Source organism: Schistocerca gregaria, chromosome 2 (genome assembly GCF_023897955.1).
Source record: "Schistocerca gregaria isolate iqSchGreg1 chromosome 2, iqSchGreg1.2, whole genome shotgun sequence".
Taxonomy (NCBI): domain Eukaryota; kingdom Metazoa; phylum Arthropoda; class Insecta; order Orthoptera; family Acrididae; genus Schistocerca; species Schistocerca gregaria.
This window is the reverse complement of record NC_064921.1, coordinates 493,679,267-493,704,183: the sequence shown is the minus strand read 5'-3', so window position 1 is coordinate 493,704,183 and position 24,917 is coordinate 493,679,267. Positions and strand designations below refer to the sequence as shown.

The 24,917-nt window shown below is 41.5% G+C and overlaps 1 protein-coding gene across 1 annotated transcript in view; it reads right to left on the bottom strand.

Moving 5' to 3' along the window:
* LOC126328053 (nuclear receptor coactivator 7-like) overlaps positions 1 to 24,917 on the bottom strand; it is a 771,498-nt gene that overhangs the window by 131,373 nt on the left and 615,208 nt on the right. The window contains 2 exon segments of the mRNA XM_049995955.1: positions 8,545 to 8,613; positions 12,455 to 12,523. Of these exon segments, the coding sequence (XP_049851912.1) occupies positions 8,545 to 8,613; positions 12,455 to 12,523 (138 nt within the window).

The following is a 24,917-nucleotide window of genomic DNA, read 5'->3' as shown; positions in this document are numbered from 1 at the left end:
TGTGATATGGCTGCTTATGACTGAGATCATTAATAAAATACTAATAACTAACTTTCCTCCTCACCAGCAACCAGTATAAACACAATATTAACTAAAATTATAGTAGTCTATATTTTCACTTCAGAGTAATTTATCCATGTGAGGATGGTGTTTTTTTTTTAAGACTGAATGTTTATCATAAAATTTCATAGAATATTCTGTTCTGTATCTAATTCTGATTTCTACTACACATTAACGGTATCTCCCATTAACGTTATCTCCCATTAACGTTATCTCCCATTAACGTTTATCTCCCATTAACGTTATCTCCCATTAACGTTATCTCCCATTAACGTTATCTCCCATTAACGTTATCTCCCATTAACGTTATCTCCCATTAACGTTATCTCCCATTAACGTTATCTCCCATTAACGTTATCTCCCATTAACGTTATCTCCCATTAACGTTATCTCCCATTAACGTTATCTCCCATTAACGTTATCTCCCATTACCGTTATCTCCCATTACCGTTATCTCCCATTACCGTTATCTCCCATTAACGTTATCTCCCATTAACGTTATCTCCCATTAACGTTATCTCCCATTAACGTTATCTCCCATTAACGTTATCTCCCATTAACGTTATCTCCCATTAACGTTATCTCCCATTAACGTTATCTCCCATTAACGTTATCTCCCATTAACGTTATCTCCCATTAACGTTATCTCCCATTAACGTTATCTCCCATTAACGTTATCTCCCATTAACGTTATCTCCCATTAACGTTATCTCCCATTAACGTTATCTCCCATTAACGTTATCTCCCATTAACGTTATCTCCCATTAACGTTATCTCCCATTAACGTTATCTCCCATTAACGTTATCTCCCATTAACGTTATCTCCCATTAACGTTATCTCCCATTAACGTTATCTCCCATTAACGTTATCTCCCATTAACGTTATCTCCCATTAAAGTTATCTCCCATTAACGTTATCTCCCATTAACGTTATCTCCCATTAACGTTATCTCACATTAACGTTATCTCACATTAACGTTATCTCACATTAACGTTATCTCACATTAACGTTATCTCACATTAACGTTATCTCACATTAACGTTATCTCACATTAACGTTATCTCACATTAACGTTATCTCACATTAACGTTATCTCACATTAACGTTATCTCACATTAACGTTATCTCACATTAACGGTATCTCACATTAACGGTATCTCACATTAACGGTATCTCACATTAACGGTATCTCACATTAACGGTATCTCACATTAACGGTATCTCACATTAACGGTATCTCACATTAACGGTATCTCACATTAACGGTATCTCACATTAACGGTATCTCACATTAACGGTATCTCACATTAACGGTATCTCACATTAACGGTATCTCACATTAACAGGGAAAGAGAGGGAGGGGGGGGGATTCAACGAGAACCGTTCCATTGTACCTTCCCACCTTTTCATCGATTCAAATTATTTCACGAAGATTCTACCGTCGACGTCTTGTTCTCACGGTTCGCCTTTTCAACCAGTCTGCGCCTTAGACTTTACCCAGTGACGTCGATGTAGCTCTGGCTGCTGATGGCTTCCGGGTTAAGGATTATACTAATTTTAGTAAGAAGTGGTGGAAAAAATACGCTTAACGGCAATTTATTAGTATTGACCAGGTGGGAACAAGAAATTTGGAAAATGACGATAGGCACGCTCGCATTTACAAGGCCAAGGATGAGGGTTGCTACCGTTGTTGCTATGGTTGTACGTGTACGAGTTAGTTACTTTGTATACTGATTTTTGTCTTATTGCGGTTACCGTTAAAGCAGTAGTACCTAGAAAAAACTACGCCTCTGTTATGCCTACGCTTTTATTATTTTTTTTTTGTTGCACCAGCAACAGCAGCACCAGGAGCACTGTATCTTCCGAATTTAACCTTTTCAATCCACACTAGTTTTACTCTTTTAGACTATACCTAGTTAAAAGCTACGAACTACATTCCGTCTCGCCGAAACCGGTTGTAAAGTGCTAACATGTACTGACTGTCTTAAATAAATCCAATGGTAACAGTACTGTTTAGCCGTTTCAACTTTGCTCCCACAGCAGATCGAATAGATTGCGCTCATCTAAACGTGTAAGCGCGGGAGAGGGGGCGTCATGTACGTCTACTAACTGGTTGGCCAGAAGGACTCGGCTGCGAGTTTTTAAACTTTTACAAGGAGAGCTGAGGGCACAGTAAAGCACCTCTTACTTCATATGGTCCATTCTACTGCAACACTTCCAACCGCCGTCGATGGGGCTTTCCACAAAGGAATATAGCGCTCTTAAACACCGCCAGGAGCTTTCAGGCTCCTCGGAGCGTAGCTCAATGGCGGCGGTAATACCAGATTATCCCCCTACCATGAAAGAAGCACTGATGAAAGCGTCACTATACGTCAGGCTTCTGAGGCCGGGAAGCGCAAGACGTCCCCGGCAAAAGTTAGTTTAACTCGCCATGTGATTAATATCCCTCAAACTGACATAGGCTGCATCTACTAGATTTTTACCTAGTTGCCTAATTACCTAAGGCGCGGATTGTGCATTCAACAATCCGCTAAACCTTCCTCCACTCTGATACCACAATTTTCAGCGCGGAACAGAAAATGCGTCCACGAGTGATCACGAAAATCTGTAAATTCAGGTGCAACACTTGAATTTGTTGCTGAGCTGTAAGGCATTCTTCCCTTGTCGTTTGAACAGTAGATCTGTTGTGCTTTTTAGAAATCAAGAGGAAGTTAATATTTCGTAGCATTATCCATCTATCTCCCATGTTTTGGGGGAAATAGAGAACCTCAGGGGGGTTCAATTAGTTTGTTGTTAATTTAAACACAACTACTCCACAAAATCAGTCTACACTCGCGATGGGACTCTAACTCGAGACTTACACTGTGTGGTGCAGCGATATTATACTGAGATACCATGTTGAGATACCATACTGAGACACTACAGCGAGACACCGTGACCAAACAAAACTTCTAACACTTGTTACAAAACCACGACGACCATCAGAACTACTCCTCGTATATCAAGGTACCAACACTAATGACAAATGAATCTAACAAAGAATACAGTTATTAATCAGAATGGATATTTACTTATTTCAGCAACGTACTTTTTCAGGCGAAATGACAGATCAGATTCCAGTTACTCATTGGAGTATTACAAGCGTTCTCTACCACGCTTCGTATCCATTATTTCTCTTGTCGGATGCAAATGAAAAATCAACGTAGAAATGGGGGAAATTAAAATCATTCACTTTCCATGTCTTTTTTTCTATCTCTGTCCAATTTCAGATTCGCTTTCTTCTTTTTGACAAAATTACTCTGACACCTTTCTTGGATGGGCTGCTTTCATGTTCTTATTAAATACGACTTAACGAGAAGGAAGGAACTGACACGTGAATGCCGACCACTCAAATAGCGTTGTTTCCATGACTGATGAAATTCTTGCCATGAACCTCAAACGAAATCTGTCATCGAGTTTAAAAGTTCGCCAGATGACGAAGCAGATTATCAAAGAAAATTTACGTTAAGTAGCAATTTATCGTTTCTTTATATTGTTGGTATTGCAACCTGGAGTTTCCACTGTTTGTAACAAACGAAACATGGATGGATGGAACAACACCAGAAATTAGCTACAAGCCTGTCTTATTCCCTTTTCAACTATTGCTTGCTTCTCGTGCCTTCGAGTCTTTCTAACTGCAGTCTGGTTTACGTACAAAACGCAGGCAACCTTTCGGGCCATGTATTTTATTCCCGTTACCTTTGTTACACGTAAAACTGTACGCATGAAAACACAGTAAGCCCCTGAACAAGAAGGAAATTTAGCGTTTAACATTTGGGCCGGGAGGTCATTACCGATCTTCGTGGACTGTGCTGTAGAGTCAGCCGATGGAAACTGAGCAAAACAACAATCAGCAGCTGCGAGGAAGACGCGTCTGACAGCAGATAGCATTTGACCTGCGCCTGAGACGTTGGATACGCTGGAATACTAACGGCAAGCAAGCGTTGATGTTGACTCTCCGCAGTTGCAGCGTGTGTCTATGCGGTTCCGTATCACAATTTAAACATCGGTTCAAGCAAATATCGCCAAACTTCATTCTTACAACGGCCAAGGAAGCAAATATCTGGCAGCACTTACTCGCCCGATACGTGACGTACGTAACCAAAGACAGGTGCGCATTTAACATTTCATCGGTGCTTATACTTCTCCCATCAGGAAACGATGTGACAGTAGAAGTATGGCATACCGCGGTGTGTTAACAAGATGGGAATCAGGTGAAAGGTTGGGTTTGAGAAGTGTACTATTTAGCGGCGACAACGAATGTCGGGTCTAACACCACACTGATTTAGTAATAGAAGTCTTACCGCAGCTGGTAAATCACTGACGCTGAAATCCCTTAGCTACGGCTCCAGATCGTTCTCATTCCGTCAGCTGTCGGGTAGAATCCACTATTAAATATTGGATCCAAACCTCGTTACAATTTCACGATAACGACGTATTGTCACAGTCTAATAACGCGTTGCCTATCGGAAAAAAGGCCTATGGATTTATCCGCTAAAATAGAACAAATGGATGGAACGAGAGAAAGCACTTAAACAATTCAAAAAATGGTTCAAATGGCTCTGAGCACTATTGGTCTCAACATCTGAGGTCCTCAGTCCCCTAGAACTTAGAACTACTTAAACCTAACTAACCTAAGGACATCACACACATCCATGCCCGAGGCAGGATTCGAACCTGCGACCGTAGCGGTCGCGCGGTTCCAGACTGTACCGCCTAGAACCGCTCGGCCACCCCGGCCGGCACTTACACAATTGTTACAGGACATTGATCTGACTTGTTTTCGGGAAATTTATAAGGAGAACATTAGGCTGAGTACTGAATTCATTTATCTGGTGATACTGAAGTGTGTGAAATACTGCAGGGTAAAAAAATGTACGTTGTTCCCCTAGTAAAGAGAGAGATTAGTTAACCCTTATAGTCCTACACCGCACAAACTGGACTTCGAGTATAAGGAAATATCTCCTATTAATTTTCGGGAATTAATTAGAAAGTACATGACCATAAAAAAGGAATGAAGGGAGGCATTAGAGTTGCTGCAGTCACAAAAAAGACGTACGCATGGTGCAAACAGTATACAAAGTACTCACGCGTCTTTCGAACAAAACATTTCCTTCTGGAGCTTTTACGCCCACTGCGAAGCAAGACTCTTTAAACTTTCCTATTTCAGAATGAAATAGATTCGAAAGAGAGATGTCGTTATGCTAGAATGAAGATAGTTATGAAACAGTGATTAAGCAAAAGAAAAACATCACATTAAACTCCGTCTGCTAAGTATCTCAAGTTTGGACTCTCGCGGTGTGATGCGCTTTGTCGTACTTGTCACATAAAATACAAAATTGAACAATGGTATGGTTAGTTTGATCCACGAGAGCACTGAGATTTTGGAGTAGGAAATGAATCTGATGGTGAAAAGATGAGGGGAAATAAAACCTGGGTAAACAATGAGTGAGAATTTAAGAGCAGTATTTTAATGAGACGCCACCGCCCTCATCTACTAGTCACGACTGCTGCTGTTGGCAGCGATAGCTTTTTCCAGGAAAACTATTTAAAAATGCAATTAAAATGTATTACGTCTCTTTTTTTTTGCATTTACATGTGCTTCAAAATCGCCACAAGCGTGTACATCCGTGGAACAAATGACCGATGTTACGATGAAACAGGCCACGGAGATTCCTATAGCGTCGGCAGCTGTTTAAAGCATGTTGTGTGTCCTTAAAGCGGTCGCCGTTCGTCAGGCTGGCGGTGACGCAGATACAGCAGCCACGTGCCGCTGCACCTCCATCTCCGGGTCGGAGGCTGCGCCGCTCGGGAGTCGCTGGTGGGACAACTGCGCGCAGGCGTCTCGTGCGGCAGCACGCGAGGGCGTGGCCGGTACGTAGCAGTCTGCCGAGGCCGCGCGCGCCTGGTAACTGTCGCAGCCGGCCGAGTGCAGCTACGCACCTGCCTTGGCAGCCAAGTAAGCAGCGCAGCGCAGCACTGGCGTTGCACAGATTCCAGCGAGGAAACTTCTCATTCTCATTCTCTCTCTCTCTCACTCACAAACAAACCGGACGCCCACAGATTACTGGACCTAACCGGAATCAATACGGTTTTCTGATGAACAATTTAAGCGGTAAGTACTTTAACTAGCAACACGCCTCCCTACCGGCGTAACATCCTGCTGCACCTATGATCAACATCCACTGCACTAACGACGATCTGTGGGTGACGCTCTCTCTCTACAGGGTTCAGGAAACTGGAAACTAAGGGTACTTCATTTTCAAGATTACAGAATATATCAGCAAGATGGTACTTTACACCAATAATCTAGAATCAGATTTTTAAAAAAATCATTGAAGGAAGGAGACAAAAACTTTCACCTTGTCTAATTGCCTGGTACTCAGTTCTGTAGCTCCTCCTCGAACTTTGCAGCTACAATTCTGAAGAGACTACAGTTGCTCAAATATCTTATGGGAACGCTGTCGACTGACGTCGTCGGTAACCCCATCACATTACGTTGTGTACGCCGGGGAAACTAAGGTCTCGCATACGCTGGAATCGGCTATTTTACGGGCATTACAGAATACAAAAAAATGCTTAAAATTGTAGAGAAATTGTACGCATGAAATCTATTACTAGAGGATACCGACAAATTACATGACACATTTACCAATTTCCTTACTAAAAAGGGCAATGATTCCAAAGTTTACTTTAACAAATAATTGCATTTACATGTATACTCCCCCAATCTTGTGAATAGTCAGCAGAACTACTCCGAAATATGATACGAACATACTGCAAAGCACAACAGACAGAATTTTTATTACCATCTGATTTTGGTCGATTAGTTCCAGATGACTAAATGGTCCACCAGCGTGGCAGGCTATACATCAAAACCACTTAATTTACTTCTAGATTTAACTTTCAATCTAGAAGGTGATGCTTGTCTCTTAGTCGTTTATGTATGTTCGACTGACTAAGGCATTAAAAAAATATTACATGCTATAACCGAGGGTCATACGCAGCAAACAATTTTAAATCCTGTCTGAACGATACGTCCGTCGCGTCGCGATAGGATGTTTAGCGCTGTCTGACACATTCGTACCTTTCGAGAGTGGGACTGAGTGCGACAGTTCCAACTCATTCTGTTTTTATCCACACCACCCGCAACAAAAATACATGCACATTTCACTGGACACGGGTCTTCCGTAGACACACTCCCTACATTCTTACAATCATTTTTTATATTAAGCATTAGCGGTGTGCCAAAATGCGTAGTAAGACCTCTGTACTGCCGTGATTCCGAGTACTTTAGTGACTGTGGTGGAGGCGGTGGTGGTAATTTCTTTTCTCCCCGATTTGATTATCTTCTATATTAATTAGAGCTGCCAATCATGTTGCACTCACTACAGCTGAATTTTGTTTTAGTGAAATTCGCACCAAGTGTTTGTCACACCAAAATTATCAGACACCGAGTTCATCAACAGAACGTCGTTGACTGATTGTGGAATTGAAAGAAAAACTAATTAAAAGAAACAAATACTGTTGCGTCCATGTAGCGGCGTAGCATGCATCGCGATAGGTCTTGGTTTTCCTTCCACAGGTCAAGAATTTGTAGAGAGAAGTTCTTAGTCACAGCTTGGTAACGAGGCGCCTCCACTGTTACGCATTGCGATCGCTTTAAAATGCTTCGAAATCATGCGTGCTTGACTTGATCTCAATATGCAACTCCCAGGTCCTAGTGCGCCTCTACGCTGAAAAGCACTTTTTATTGCTGTTGTAACGGATTAACAGCTCATAAAAGATAAGACGATTCCAGACATCACGTTTCGGGTTCCGGTAAGAATAAGCAGACAATTAGGCCGAGCTATTGTCTAAGGCAGCATAATGATACTCACCTGGAACGACATCGGGAGCTCCTGCTCTTCCTGAATACGTAGCAACGACTGTTGATGCTGGTCAGAAGACGTGATGGTCGTTACAATCCACTTAGAACAGCCTGTAAAAATGGCACGTACCTTTCCAGACTGTGGTTCTGGCGGAGCATAAGCAAAGAGACCTTTCCGCTGTTCATTATGTGGCTTATCGACAATCCACCGAGGCTGGGTCAACCCACAAGACTACAAATCCTGATAGTAATGACGATGTCAGATGTATGTAGCGACAGCACTTTAAACTGAATTCAGTTGCCCACAAAACTGATGTTTGGCTATTCAGAAACAGTTTACACTTGGCCGTTTCTTACAAGGTGCTTTTTCTGTAATGGTCAGTAGCTTGTACGAAACAACACACAGGTAGAAAAGGCGATGACCATAAACAAGTGTAACCTAGAAAATGGAACGCAGCTGTATACCCCAGGAATGGTAGGCACATCTATACAGCGGCATTTCACCACAAAACCACCAATCACCCCACCAATGGTCCTCCAGCCTAAAGGCGCCGGTAAAAAGTACGAAGTTTACCTGAACTGACTCGATGATTATCTTCTGCAGCTGACTGATTCCGTTATACGGCAGCCGCGTGAAGGTCCCCTGAAGAATGATAATGACCATGAAGTATGAGCACAATGTGTTGACTGGTGCTGTGGACAGCAGGAAAGAACTGAAGATTGTTACGAAATTAAGCAGATCAACTATGGAGGCATGCGCGAATACGCATTTTTTTCTTCGACTACTCCGCCACCAGACTATAATGAGATGAGTGTCCTAGGAAGCAATTAAAAAAATTCAATAGCATTACCCCTTTCACCGATGCTCCACTAAAGCTAGGAGGCCACTGCACTTGGGCAGGATTACTCGCAGCAGGTAGTCGATCACAAGGCGCTTCACCAGTCAACACATGGCAGTGCCGGATCGCTACCAAACTTAAAAGTAATCGAGTGTTTAACTCGGATTAGTGAGTTTCCGAAAAGAATGACAACATTTGGCGCAATTCGTTTGGGAGGAATCTATATGTGTACAAAATTAAGGGACGTCATGAAATTTACTTCGGTAGTAGTAGTACTCCATGCAGCGTTGTGACGAAGATGGTTAATAAAATGACACCAAGACGCCGGTGAACACTTCTGAATTCAAAGATGTGTGGATAGACACTAACGCCGAATTTGATGATGGAAACATTAGAACAAGAAAGCTGAATTTGTCCACCGGCCGTAGTTGACATGTGATAAACTGTGATACGTGAATGTCAGGCATACATTTTCTGTAAGAAGAAAACATCCACTCTAGTACAGAAATGCAGTTTTTATATTGATTCGCAGAAAGCAAGGAATAGTTTGGTTCAGTTCTGATCGAACAGGAGAGCGCAGCCTAGCATTTCTTCTTCTTGAAATTCCGGCAACTGGACAACAGTGATGTTTTAGAGGCAAGTTTTCCAAGTCGCCGTTCTGCAAGGTGAACCAGCATTCCACCGACAAACTTTCAGGGGCTGTTCACGGATACCTCAAGAGTATTTTGTGGCCCACGATATCCGGTGGTTCGTTACAGAGTTACTGCATTGTGTTTGGTTTCCTGCCCCAAATTAAGTTTGCATCTGTAACGCATCGAAAATTGTGCACAAATGTCGATTGTATGCACCTGGCGATCGGTCTACCCGACGGAAGGCGATCGTTCTACCCGACGGAAGGCCGTAATCAGACGACATTGACATTAATATTATCCACTCTACTGGTCAACGTCGGAGCTAATGTCTTGCTCCATCAATAACCGTCCCATCATCCAAGTACTGCTTCGCGCGGAGTGCATCCTTCATTGGGCCGAACAGATAAAAGTTAGGAGATCCGCGCTGTAAGGTGGATGAGGAAGGACAGTCCTACTAAGATTTGTGAGCTCTTTTCGGGTGCTCAGACTTGTCAGCACTACCAACAGGGTCGTCCAGTTGTGCAGTGAGGTGTTTATGATCCGTCGATCACCTCGAATGAGTGTGTCCGCACGTTCCAACATTACAGGAACGGCAGCTGTAGTCCGACCGGCACGCGGGAGGTGGAATAGGTTTGCGTGACTTTACTGGAATGATGACAGACGCCCTGCCCAACGACTCACCGTGCTTTCGTTCACTGTGAGGTCTCTATAGACACACTGCAAGCGCCTATGAATATTTGTGATGCTCTGGTTTTCGCCAAAAGAAACTCAGTGACAGCTCTCTGTTTGGGACATATTTCCGTAACAGATGCCAACTACCTGAATTTCACGAAAGTATAGGAGCTCAAGCGAGAATATTCCATGACGTCCCACAATAAAATTCTTTATTTTTTCAACCTAAACTGACCGAGAAAAGAAGTATTCCATTACTTATTGACCATCCCTCGTATATAATTACTCTGTAACGAGTAGCTGGAGCTTGTAGGTACAATTACACGAAAATACTCAGGATGTATTCCTAACAACCTCTGAAAAGTTGTCGGTGGAGCCCTGGTTCACCCTCTATATACAGTTTTCTCATCCTTCCAGGTTTTTCCTGTTGTCATACAAAGAAAATTGTTTAGTACTCTAAAGGTTACTATATGAAAGTAGACTGGAATAGGCGGCTACAGTAGCGCCCTACACTAACCACCGACTGTGGGCAGAAACACAGTACAGTTTCTTATTCAGGGGAGTGTCGCGCAAGTAACGGTGCCCATTGCGCGAGTTAGTTATCGGCGATCTTGAATGTCCTAGTGATATCTATCTAGATATAAGCATGCTCTTTAAGATATATGTATGCCAAATGTTGTCATACTCTTTCAGAAAAGCCTGTGAAGTTCTGCCAGTACTGCAAAACAGAGAAAAAATAAACCCACCCTCCTCCTGACAGTATTAGGATATGTACAAATGTAATGTGATATCGATACGTCAAGGGCAAAAATCACTACCTATCACAAAAGGAAGCTTCTGCGAAGTCTCTCATACTGCTTTGCTTCGTAATTTACACCACTTGGGCATGGAATGGAGAATATTTGACCCTTTTAAAGTCGTAGGTTCCACTTCCACACACACTTTTCCCATAAAATTGAAGTTTCAGATCACGACAGCGCATTGCTTCCTGTATGGAGAAGAAGAGTTGTATGTTTGAGCTCCGTGAAGTTAGTTCCGCTACGCAACTTCCATACAAATTCATCTTCCTCTTACATTTTCCCACTTTAATCCTTTGCTTGATACCGAACCTTTCCTGTTTGCGATTAATTTTTAATCCATTTCATTTCTACAATCAAATTAAAACGTACGTATCGGGAAGATAAGAATTCGAATATTTATCTTCACATACAATTTCAGTTTTCTTCTCGCGAGTGTAGATGGTCAGTAAGAAATCATTTTCGTGGGGGCGAAAGAAACAAACTGAAAAATTTATAGAAAGATTTAAGAAATATGCACAGCAAATACGTCTAATTTATTTTCGGTTCGGCCGTCACTATAGAAGTTCTTATGGTTTGATTAAAACCTTGACTAGGTAACAGAAGAGGGAGTGGTTAACAGATATACTGCTGACGCCGTGGCCGCTCTCCCTTTCTACAGTCACTTCGCAATATCATAGTTTTCTTGGATCCCGAAAAAACTTCAATTTTTTCGGAAAAATTCGGGGAAGTGGGAACAGAGAATTCAAGGGGGCATTGAAAGTGGTGCGCAGTCAATGCTCTGAAGCGGCCTGTTACCATGATATATACTTGTTAGCAGTGCGCAAGTGAAAACGGGAAACTACGAATACAAAATTATCACTTTACCTACAGCATCAAGTTTCGATAAAAAAAACCTCAAGCTACCGACCACTGCCTTTATCGTCTTCATCAGTTTACTGTTTCCGACAAAGACGACAGAGGTAATCCCCGAAAGTTAGGTAATACATCCAAGAATGCTGTTGCGAAAGACCAAGGGAATATTATGAAAATACGAGCAATGACTTAAAGCGTTAAGCGTGCTCTGGTACGTTGTGAACTGATGCGAAAACTGCGTTGAGGATGGGATGGAAAGTGGCTGTTTAAATGTAGAATGAAATATGAATTTTGGCGAAATTTATCCAAAGAAGGGAATAAAAATATCGTGAATGACAATAGCAATCGAAAACCGGGGCGTCTGAAGCTACAGTATATATCCGACTTCCTCCGCCCCCTTCCATCGCGCCTAAACAAAAATCGAGACCACATGATCACTACGAATCTGGAAGCCATTTCTGGTGGCAGCCCCAATGACTCCTCGCCACTTTTTTTTTTTTTTTTTTTTTTTTGCAAATTTTCCTTCGTATTATGTATGCTACCCGACAAAACATTTACCAGTGTTTTTCGCTCAGTTTTCACACGCGGACCCATATACGTTTCCACCACGTTAATTGGTACAATCACCACCAATCACCTCACCAATGGCCTTTCATCCGAAAGACACCGGTAAAAATCAGTAAGTTTACCTGGACTGATTCGATGATAATCTTCTGCAGCCGACTGATTCCGTTATACGGCAGCCGTGAGAACGCCTCCTGAAGAATGACCATGAAGTGTGAAAAACAATGTGTTGACTGGTGCTGTGGGCAGCGGGAAACAACTGCAGATTGTTATGGCATTATGCAGACTGCCTGTGGAGACATGCGCGTACACTGAATTTGCTTGGCTAATCCACCACCAAGACTACAATGTGATACCATCAAGCACAGAAAACCTTGAGCAATATTACTCCTGTTACCGATCCATCACTGAAGTTAGATGACCAATGCTCCAGCAAGAGCGCACACATATCAAGTAGCCGATCACTAGGGCGCTACACCAGTTAAAACATGGCAGTGCCAGATCGCTACACTGTTCTAGATTAGTCGAGTATTGGAGTAATCGCCGTAACATCCTGAAAAATGAATCAATGAGTATGCAAGAAAACTTAATTTATCTTATAGAGTCAATTTTTATAGTCCATAGGTGCAGTGGAAGAATATTCTAAATTTTTTTTTTCGTCTCCTTAGTATCTCCTTGCCAACGGATTTAGACCAGAAACATGAAATCGTGAAAGGTGAGTAAATTATTAACAGTTCTCCTCTCAGGTCAATGTTAAATGAACTCTCAAGCTTTCGCCTGTTGTCTCCTCTGTCTTTGTCGGTTACTTGGTGCTTAAGATGACTAGGAGGGCTTTTGTGAAATCTAGAGATTATATGCAGTAGCTTCATCTGTGGACGCCGTTTTGGCAGGTAAATGCTGTATAAAACAAGCTTGTTTCCTGCAGTGACACGCTGGAAGCATATGAGGGAGAGACGTGCGTTGATTTACGATGATACCGAAAACTGGTTAAATTAGGAATGAATTACACGAAATCTGCCCGATCAATAAAATAAAAATATCTGCAACCACATAATTATTTTTAAATTCTTAATTTCCTTGGCTCTATCAATGAAGTCAATCGCCCCCTTCCAAAACAAATAAATAAATAAATAAAAACCACCGCCATAAAAAGGGACAATTGTATGGACGCTAGAATCGTTGGGAATATTAAAGCCGTTTCTAGAGACTACTTTGCGCTGCTTTAAGCGATACTGTATTTGCTGGAGACGCAAAACTTAAACATCAGACATAGGCCTTTGCTTAGACGAGGTCGAGCGCCTACCCGTGAACGTTTCCGCCCTGTTAATTGGAATAATCACGCGAACTGTCTTCAGATGACCTTCTCCTAAATCTGTCAGTCTATTCGTAATTGAGCAGCTTACTCAGGCGGCGGAAGCGTAATTATTATAGGAAGTTACGACCCTGGACGGTGTGAAAGTAATTTGGCATCCTGTACCTCAGTATATTGTTTTACACGCGGTTTAAATTTCCAGGGCCAGGATGTTAGGCGGAGAGCGATTACAGTAATTCTAATTCTTCTTCTAACGCTTAGTTATACAGCTGTAAACACATGAAAATCCCCTTCCATTCTATACTTCAGAATGTGAAGTCCAAATTACGTGTCTGTGGCACGAGATGGCATACGCTGGAACGATTGCGAGAAAATTCTGACAGATCAATGGGTGCATTTATTTCGTACGAAACAATTTACTAAGCATTCGTCGAACTCAAATTAAAGCGGTCTGCGGAACAAAGTGCTAATCCTGATTTTAATAAGGATTAGATGGATCACGCCCGCTTTTGCTGTATACCAATTAAACTCTTTTATACGTTTATCTTTAAATTTAATCAAACACATAAGATGCAGGAACTCAAAATACGATACTGTGTGTCAGTCTTTCTTTTGGGGACCCCTTTCAGTTAGTCATAGGTCTTTGGCGCCCTCAAAAGACATAATAACATGGTGACCTCTACAAACATGGTTTGCTCCGTGCTGAAGACCGTGCTACATTTTTCCGCACTAAGCACACCTGTATGGGCTTTAAGACACCAGTCACATTTAAATATTCACTGAAGCTGAGCAACACACAGTCCACAAATGTGGATCCAAGTACGAAATAAAGGAGCAATGGACCGGCACACAGCTGACTTTTTTTATGTTGTTACTAAGCTAATAATGGACGAGCTTCCATGTTCTCACGAAACAATATTCTGAAAATATGACGAACAGATACATAGAACAAAGATTTCTTGGTACTAAGTCATGACGGATCCAATAGAAATGTTAACGATTATCTAAGGGAGAAAATTATTAGTAGGAAACCCCTTGCACAGAAAAAAATAATAATAGGATGAAGAGGAAGCTATAACCCAATTAATTGTCTCACTTTGTCATGTTCTTAGTATGGGATTGAGTGTCAGTTATTTCTGGACACAAAGGGTTCCGCTATGACTTCTATTTTCCAGGCAGTTAAACTTCTCACGGATTCAAGTTGGGAGTTCTATCTCTTATCTGTTATTATACAAGGAAAACTACAGGGGGTTGGACAAAAATATCTGAACACCGCGAGAAATGCACACTTGAACATATATGCAGATGCTAACCATGCCTGCAGGTTGCGCTGTTCTATTTGATCATGAACGTCGCCTATGCAATATCCTCAATACGTTGGAAGTGTCAGACTTGGTGAGAACAATGTTTTGCGCAGTCGCGAGTGCATTACGTCGGTACCAAGCGAATTCTAACGTAGTTGGCATGATGGGTGTTTCCGGAAACAAGTTAGCAGAAGTGTGCGGTGTTTCAAGAAGCACCATATCGACGATTTATACCGCACACAAGGAAAGAGGAAAACATCACCAGCTATGCCACAACGCGGACAACAGTGTTTGTTGAGTGGTCTTGACAAACAATCATGGAAAAGGTTTGTGACGAAAAATAGGGGACGACAGCTGCAAATTTCATTGCAGAACTTAATATCGTATTCGTGAACCCTTGCAACACCCAAAAACACAATTGGAGCTCTATAACGTGGGAATTGCAAGGCGAGCTGTAACTCCACAGCACATACCATTGATGCAAACACCCATAACAGCAAAACAAGTTGCCGAAGCCATAAAACCTGGACTATGGAGTAATGGAAGAATGTCATTTCGCCGGATGAATCCTACGAGTGAAACATGGCGGGAGTTAGGTGGTGATCTGGGCAGCCATATAGTTGTATTCCATGGTTACTCTGCGAGGTAGCCTTCCAGTCAGCAATTATGTGGCCATTTTGGCTTATTAGGTCAATCCCATGGCATAATGTTTGTTTCCCAATGGTGACGTCGCGTTCCAGGACGACAGGGTCCCTATTCACATAGCTCACATTGTCCAGGACTGGTTTTGTGACCACTAGATGAAGCGTCTCATCTCCCATGGCCACAGCAGTCACCAGATCTAAGAGACTGAGCCACTGTGGTCTGCTTTTGAGAGAAAGGCGCGTGATCGCTATCCACATACATCATCATTACCTGAACTTGCTTGCCACTAATTTGCAGATAGAATTGTGTAAAATCCCCTTGAAAACCATACAGGACCTGTATTTTTCCATTCCGACACAACTGAAAGCTGTTTTGAATGCCAACGGGTTTCTTACACCATATTAGGCATGAAGTGTGCGCGGTGTTCCCATACTTTCGTCTACTTATCGTCGTAGTTAGCAGGCACTAACGAGATTACATGACTAGAAATAGCCGCGTCCCAAGTGAAAGTTTTGTGTGGTGTTACTTCCAAGAATTAGCAGGAACGTGAGCGTCTTAAATGTCTCTTAAAGACCATTAAATTAATAGATTATGAGGAGGAGGTAATTTGCGATACTGACAGCAGAGAAGACAAAATTGTTAGAGGCAGGTCGATGGTGTTTAAAATATGGTATAAATCAATACCAAAGAGAGTGGGGTTCAAGAATTTACCGCACAGTAGTTGAATTTTGACTTTTTTTTCTATAGTGCACATGTGTCAGACGTGAACATTGTGTTTAATTGTATTCGTGCTAAGAATTTCCATGTCCACGCTGAAAAGAAGAAAGAAGAACGAACGAGTAATGAGAGTGAACACCACAGCTATGTGCAATGTTGTTGTTGTTGTCTTCAGTCCTGAGACTGGTTTGATGCAGCTCTCCATGCTACTCTATCCTGTGCAAGCTGCTTCATCTCCCAGTACTTACTGCAACCTACATCCTTCTGAATCTGCTTAGTGTATTCATCTCTTTGTCTCCCTCTACGATTTTTACCCTCCACGCTGCTCTCCAATACTAAATTGGTGATCCCTTGATGCCTCAGGACATGTCCTACAAACCGATCCCTTCTTCTGGTCAAGTTGTGCCACAAACTTCTCTTCTCACCAATCCTATTCAATACCTCATTAGTTATGTGATCTACCCATCTAATCTTCAGCATTCTTCTGTAGCACCACATTTCGAAAGCTTCTATTCTCTTCTTGTCCAAACTAGTTATCGTCCATGTTTCACTTCCATACAAGGCTACACTCCATACAAATACTTTCAGAAACGACTTCCTGATACATAAATCTATACTCGATGTTAACAAATTTCTCTTCTTCAGAAACCATTCCCTTCCCATTGCCAGTCTACATTTTATATCCTCTCTACTTCGACCGTCATCAGTTATTTTACTCCCTAAATAGCAAAACTCCTTTACTACTTTAAGTGTCTCATTTCCTAATCTAATTCCCTCAGCATCACTCGATTTAATTTGACTGCATTCCATTATCCTCGTTTTGCTTTTGTTTATGTTCATCTTACATCCTCCTTTCAAGACACTGTCCATTCCGTTCAACTGCTCTTCCAAGTCCTTTGCCGTCTCTGACAGAATTACAATGTCATCGGCGAACCTCAACTTTTTTTTTCTTCTCCATGGATTTTAATACCTACCCCGAATTTTTCTTTTGTTTCCTTTACTGCTTGCTCAATATACAGATTGAATAACATCGGGGAGAGGCTACAACCCTGTCTCACTCCTTTCCCAACCACTGCTTCCCTTTCCTGCCCCTCGACTCTTATAACTGCCATCTGGTTTATGTACAAATTGTAAATAGCCTTTCGCTCCCTGTATTTTACCCCAGCCACTTTCAGAATTTGAAAGAGAGTATTCCAATCAACATTGTCAAAAGCTTTCTCTAAGTCTACAAATGCTAGAAACGTAGGTTTGCCTTTTCTTAATCTTTCTTCTAAGATAAGTCGTAAAGTCAGTATTGCCTCACGTGTTCCAACATTTCTACGGAATCCCAACTGATCCTCCCAGATGTCCCCATCTACCAGTTTTTCCATTCGTCTGTAAAGAATTCGCTTTAGTATTTTGCAACTGTGACTTATTAAACTGATAGTTCGGTAATTTTCACATCTGTCAACACCTGCTTTCTTTGGGATTTGAATTATTATATTCTTCTTGAAGTCTGAGGGTATTTCGCCTGTCTCATGCATCTTGCTTACCAATGCCATCAGTAGTTCTAATGGAATGTTGTGTACTCCGGGCGCCTTGTTTCGACTCAGGTCTTTCAGTGCTCTGTCAAACTCTTCACTCAGTATCTTATCTCCCATTTCGTCTTCATCTACATCCTTTTCCATTTCCATAATATTGTCTTCAAGTACATTCGCCCTTCTATAAAGCTTCTATATACTCCTTCCACCTTTCTGCCTTCCCCTCTTTGCTTAGAACTGGGTTGCCATCTGAGCTCTTGATATTCGTACAAGTGGTTCTCTTCTCTCCAAAGGTCTCTCTAATTTTCCTGTAGGCAGTATCTATGTTACCCCCAGTGAGATAAGCCTCTACAGCCTTACATTTGTCCTCTAGCCATCCCTGCTTAGCCCTTTTGCACTTCCTGTCAATCTCATTTTTGAGACATTTGTATTCCTTTTTGCCTGCTTCATTTACTGTATTTTTTTATTTTCTCCTTTCATCGGTTAAATTCAAAATTTCTTCTGTTATCCAAGGATTTCTAGCAGCCCTCGTCTTTTTACCTACTTTATCCTCTGCTGCCTTCACGACTTCATCCCTCAGAGCTACCCATTCTTGTTCTACTGTGTTTCTTTCCCCCATTCCTGTCAATTGTTCACTTATTCTCTCCTTGAAACTCTGTACAACCTCTGGTTCTTTCAGCTTATCCAGATTCCATGTCCTTAAATTCCCACCTTTTTGCAGTTTCTTCAGTTTTAACCTACACGTCATAACCAATAGATTGTGGTCCGAGTCCACATCTGCCCCTGGAAAAGTTCTACAATTTAAAACCAGATTCCTAAATCTCTGTCTTACCATTATATAATCTGATACCTTTCAGTATCTCCAGGATTCTTCCATGTATACAACCTTCTTTTATGATTCTTGAACCAAGTGTTAGCTATGATTAAGTTATGCTCTGTGCAAAATTCTACCAGACGGCTTCCTCTCATTTCTTAGCCCCAATCCATAATCACCTACTATGTTTCCTTCTCTCCCTTTTCCTACTGATGTGCAATATGTGCAATATGTATTGTAAATTAAAATGCACACTTTACGTAACTGAGTGTGAAAAGATTCGAACCGATCACAGATAACATTTTTATGATCTGAATAGTGACTCGTTGTTGCAAATTCTCTTTCAGCAACTAACAGGTAAGGCTAGGTTAGATTAGGTTAGGTGTCTTTGAGAGCATATGTAGTAAGGACTTCGAATGAATGTCTACAAGCTTCATTTCGTAAAGTGGAGAGGAGGACACGGAATTTTCCCTTGAACCGCTAGCGCGCGCCTGCGTAACTATTACGACAAAGCAGTCACCGCATTGCTTCGAGAAACGCGCATGCGCACAGCGAGACAGTCGGTGTTTACAAACAGTTGTGCGTCTGGCCATCACCGCCCACGTCCCCCCACCAAGTGCCTCGCTGCGGCTAGGCGTCCCTGGCAGACACTACGTATTTACGCCGTCGCCGCTGGTACGCTAAAGGCCGGTTCCCACTAGGGCTACAGCGCGTCAAAACCGCACGGCAGAGGCGCCGCCCGCGCGCTGTCTTGCGTGCAACGCTAATTTCTACATTCTTAAATTTGTAAAGAGTTGTTCGTTCCACCTGTTTTCGCGTGTGCAAACTTCGTATACGATTAAATGGAACGAAACGCGTCTTGGATGAGAAACTGTCGTCGTGAACAACCCTAAAGCAGGGTGATTAGGTAAATGCGATACAATAGTCTTTATGCAGCTCAGCTGATGCATAAGTTATCACTTCTGCCTAACCTTTTTGCTCTTATACCCTTATTAACGACATTCGTCGAATCTAGAAAAAGAGCTCAATATCGAAGATAATATTAACGGTAAAACTTTTCTGAAAACTGGCGGGGAATGATTTGTATTGTGGTGCTGAACACAACCGCATCGTTGTCGGACATCACAATAGTTTGCACCATCCTCAAGTTGTGAACGAAGTTTTCCAAAGATTCACGGCCGAGGCATTCGAATGGGTACACTACACAAAAAAGTCTACCAAAATCTGTCTTGAAACTGTAATTGGTTTTTATGGTTGTAAAGCTCTTTAAGTGAACATTTGATTACGTATCATTGATGATTAAGGGAACCTACGAGGGTATACCCCAAGATCCATTCTAGACCTCCGTGCCGTGCAACTACTTGCGCCAATCAGGCAACATTATTGGCTGATCGCTTTATAGGTAAAAAATATGGATCAGCTACTTATCAAAGCACACTGTATGCAGCGCCGTGAGTAAAAGACTAACTTCCCGACTAAATAAATTACAATGGTAAACCATCCTGAAAGCGCTATGAAAAAAAAGGGTTTCTATTTAAATCACGTTTCCGCGGCGGCAGATTAATGTACACCCGTCTGACCGTGGAGTGAAAATCGACGCCAAATGAGAGTGGTTACTCGTTATAGACACTCCCCAGGTCACACCACATTATGAAAGATACAAATTTTTGCACTATGTCATTTTGTTATTTTTTCCCCCGAAGCAATTTCATGTAGCTTTCTTTTGTGAAGTAAGGTAACACACGGAAGTGCCCAGTTGGTTGGCACTGTGTTGAGGTGCACATAATCTTATATTTGACTTTGTAATTGTTTAGCTGTATTAACTTCCCTAACGTCGAAAGCTTATCAGTCTCTCTGCTTTTTTTTTTATGCGACCATAAAGTCAAAACATCAACATTCAAGTCACTGCTATCTGAAAACGTATCACCACATTTGCAGACAGGCACGCCGTCAGTGTCGTGTTTTATCTATTAATATGAACAGGCGCGCATGATGTGGACAGTGAAAATGGACAACGTGGAAAGTGAAAATACAACTATAAAGTTACCTTACGTAGCACGGTACAGGATTATCGCAAGAACAAAACCGCTGCAAAAATGTCAAACCTTCCTGCATATTCTAGGAGGATTTGCTGTTTGTCGCATATCTGTTGACCCGCACTTTCAGTTGGCTGTGAATACAAGTGATGCCGTCATTAACTGCCGTTTTCTGTTCCGCTCTCGCTCATTAACGAAGTTTCTCCTGCAACATGCGTTCAACTAATCTGCATGCATTTTAACTACTGTAGTTTAATCACTTTCAAATTTATCCTTGCTCATTAATACTGTATTGATATCTTAGTCATTTATACACAAAATTAGATGCCTATACTAAATAATTAACTTTTTTTACGGTTTCCTACCTCAATCTGTTAAAACGAAACATTTACATGATCTCTGTTGTCCGTCCACCAGACTCAAGAAGTATTTTTCTAAAGGACGGGAAGCCGTATCAAGCTGAAACTTTAACTACGGTCTACGGCCCTTCACTGAAGAATTGAAGCTTCTATGTCACAAATTTTGATATTCGCATACAAATTCATCAAAACCTATAGGGTACGTCCCGTGCTCCAGATTCACAAAATTTTTAGCAGGAAGCAAGGTTCCACAATACAAGGGGAAAAAGTCAGAAAATTGTTAAAATTTAACTACACCACATGAAAGTATCGTACTTTGCATTCATCATCAGTGATAGAGAATAATAGAAATATATTACAGCATGCAAACTTAACATTCAGACTGTAGTCAAGTTTTAGTAAACAGATAAAAAAATATTAGATATTCTCTCTTCATGTGCTCGCTACTTTTGTATGGGCGGGCTACTCTCAGGAGCTACTACAGCGATTTTGATATGGTCTTTGAATTCCTGGGACCGATACCTTGCCGATATCGATAACAGGCAAAAATCGTCGAGACACCCGATTCCTGGGATGGACGAACTGTCTGTATACGTAAGTAAGTTTGTACAGAGCCCTACTCGCACTTGGCCACTTTTCTTTAAACGAACAACGCTTAACAAACTCTCTTCAAGAGCTGTGCAGTTCAGCCCATCTCGTGATTTTTCTTAAAAAAATGACTTTTCGTTGTCGAGCTAATGACTTTGTTATACAATTAGTATTTTCTTTGACAGAATTACCAGGTGTACCGGTATGAAATGAGCGTTAAGATACAAATGTGTCGATAGGGCACATTTGTTGTGAACGAGCCTTTTTTTTTTTGGTTGGTATGACATCTGTCAAAGATATTTAGTACACATCAAGTCAGGGAACAAACAACCTCATATGTTTTTATCGTGTTAACAATGTCGAATTTTGTACCAGACAGTGATTTGCGGAAAACATTAATTTTTTGTTCTCATTTTTAAAAAAGTGCTGCAGAGTCGCATCGAATGCTTGTCGAGGCATATGGTGATCATGTTCTACCAGAAGCAACATGCAAAAGATGGTTTCAACGGTTCATAAATAATGATTTTGATGTAAGAAATGAAGAACGTGGAAGACCACCAAAAAAGTTCGAAGACGACGAATTGCTAGCAATATTGGATGAAGATGATACTTTGAGTCACGAGCAAATGGCAGCAATGCTAAATGTTGAGCAACAAACAATTTCTGACAGTTTGAAAGCTATGACAAAGATCCAAAAGAGTGGAAAATGGGTGCCACATGAACTGAATGAAATACAGATGGAAAACCGAAAAACAATGTCAAATTTTGCTTCAAAGACATGAAAGAAAATCAATTTTGTATCGAATTCTTATTGGCGATGAAAAATGGATTTATTTTAAGAATCGTAAACGGGAAAAATCATGGGTTAATCCGGGACAACCATCAACATCGACTGCAAAACCAGATCGATTCGGCAAGAAGACAATGCTCTGTGTTTGGTGGGATCAGAAACGTGTGGTGTATCATGAGCTTCTAAAACCCGGTGAAACTGTGAATACTAATCGCTACAGACAACAAATGATCAATTTGAACTATGCATTGATCGAAAAACGACCAGAATGGGCCAACAGACATGGCAAAGTAATTTTTTTTTTTTACACGACAAGACGAACATTTCTATTGGCGTGGTGTCTACAAATTGCCCGCATCTCGTGGTCGTGCGGTAGCGTTCTCGTTTCCCATGCCCGGGTTCCCGGGCTCGATTCCCGGCGGGGTCAGGGATTTTCTCTGCATCATGATGGCTGGGTGTTGTGTCATGTCCTTAGGTTAGTTAGGTTTAAGTACTTCTAAGTTCTAGGGGACTGATGACCACAGATGTTAAGTCCCATAGTGCTCAGAGCCATTTGAACCATTTGTCTACAAATTGCCGGAAAGGTGGTCAAAATGTATAGAAAATAATGGTCAGTACTTTGAATAAAATGTTTTTACTTTTCAATTCAAAATTAGTGTTTCATTTTCACAAAAAAACGCTCATTTCATATCGGTACACCTGGTACAAAAAACGTTTTATTTCGTTAACCGGTATCGTCAGCTAGCAACGGTCACCTATTGATGAAGGCATCCGATGGCAAGAACTACATAAAACGTCATATCTTGCAGTTCACCTAGGCAAGCTATTTTCTTCCAATGTAGCGCTTGCACGTGCAACGCGATTCGCGAACGTACCCTAAGGCGCAGCATAAAGTTGTAGTTACTGCCGAAATGTTCATTTTACGGCCGCTTACATGACGAACAGCGCTGACTGCACCAAAACTAGCGCCGCTCTCTTAACAGCGCCCACATAGAGCTTTCTGCGAAGGCTGTTTTGTACTATTACGTGCAGTAATGCTAGACAAAATGGAAGTAACATGCAGAAGCCTGACGAAAGTCAGAAGAGAGATCAAACTCTTGCGAATTTGCACTCGGTTTATTAATGGCAAAATGTACAATGTTCGGAAGACATTTACACCTGACCGAATCAGGAATTATTTAGAGGTGGTACAGAAGTTCGTTTCAAAATCAGGAAATCCTGCAGTAAACAAACACATGAAAAAAGTTACAGAAAACATCAGTCCATTGTTGAACACATAACAGTAAAAGAAAAATAAATACGTTGTCACAAGCTTATGTAAACAACGAAGATTATGGACATAGTGACAGCGTAAGAGACTTCCCGTTTCTGTTCCACATGTGAATTAATTCTATCCATGTGTTAGAGCGAAGAAATGAAATAACCGTTATCTCATTTTGGAGTTTACAGTCGTTTTAAACCTTGGCATCCAGTCATTAGTCGAAATATGCAACGCTAACACTGATAACACAAACGGCTGACTAGGGTAAAATACATCTGAGAACTTCTGTTTCACACGCATGCGTACTCCTAGGCTTCGACGGAGCTATATTTGTCAAGATAAATACACAGTACTTAACTGGATCGAGAAAATGGAACTGAGCGCCGAGTTTCAAGTTCTGATGCACAGCAACTTTCATTCCGGGCACGCATGGCGGCTAAATGAACTTCATTGACCTAATTAAAGCCGGACAACTTTGTGCATCACCAGTGCGGTCTCTTTCGTAATTCCAATAATTGCCGCAGAGGCTTTGAAAGTTAATACGTGGACCGTCACTTCTCATGCAAAACCGAACAGAAACCGCAGTCCCACTGAAGGAGAATTGTGTGATTAACCCCTTATCGTACTATTTAGATCGACGAAATCGGTGCGATTGGAGACGGCGCTTGCTAAATGAGCCAGCGTGATGAACGTGACAATCGCTATGCAAGCCGACATGCGGATACCTGTTGCGTATCTACAGGTTTGTTCTGTGTGGTACTGTTCTTGTAGACGCTAACGCTAATTTAATTCTTTGTTATTCATTCATTTTCATTAATACTTCAAAATATATATTTTTACATATACGCAATACTTTAATCGAAATTATGGTCTTTCTGCGCGTCTTTATGTGTGACTACTTCAGACAGCATGTAATAACACGACGCCTAAACGTAGATATAGTCAACAAAAAAAGATAAGAAGAAATGCTCCCCTTGAACGAATTTCTACTACGAAAATGCCTGTAATATTGCTCTTGGAGTCCAACAGGTGTTTTACCTAATGCTTTTCGCAATCTGTCAATTGGACATTTTCAACATTATATCTGCTATATTCATTCCATCTTTCCTTCGTCCGATCGTGTATTGTTTTTGGAAGATTTACGCATTGAATAGTGCCATATCCTACAAAAGTTTGGCCTCACTTTCGTTCTACGAGTGTGACTCGTGATGTTTACGTTTGGTCGGCATTTGCTTTCACGGG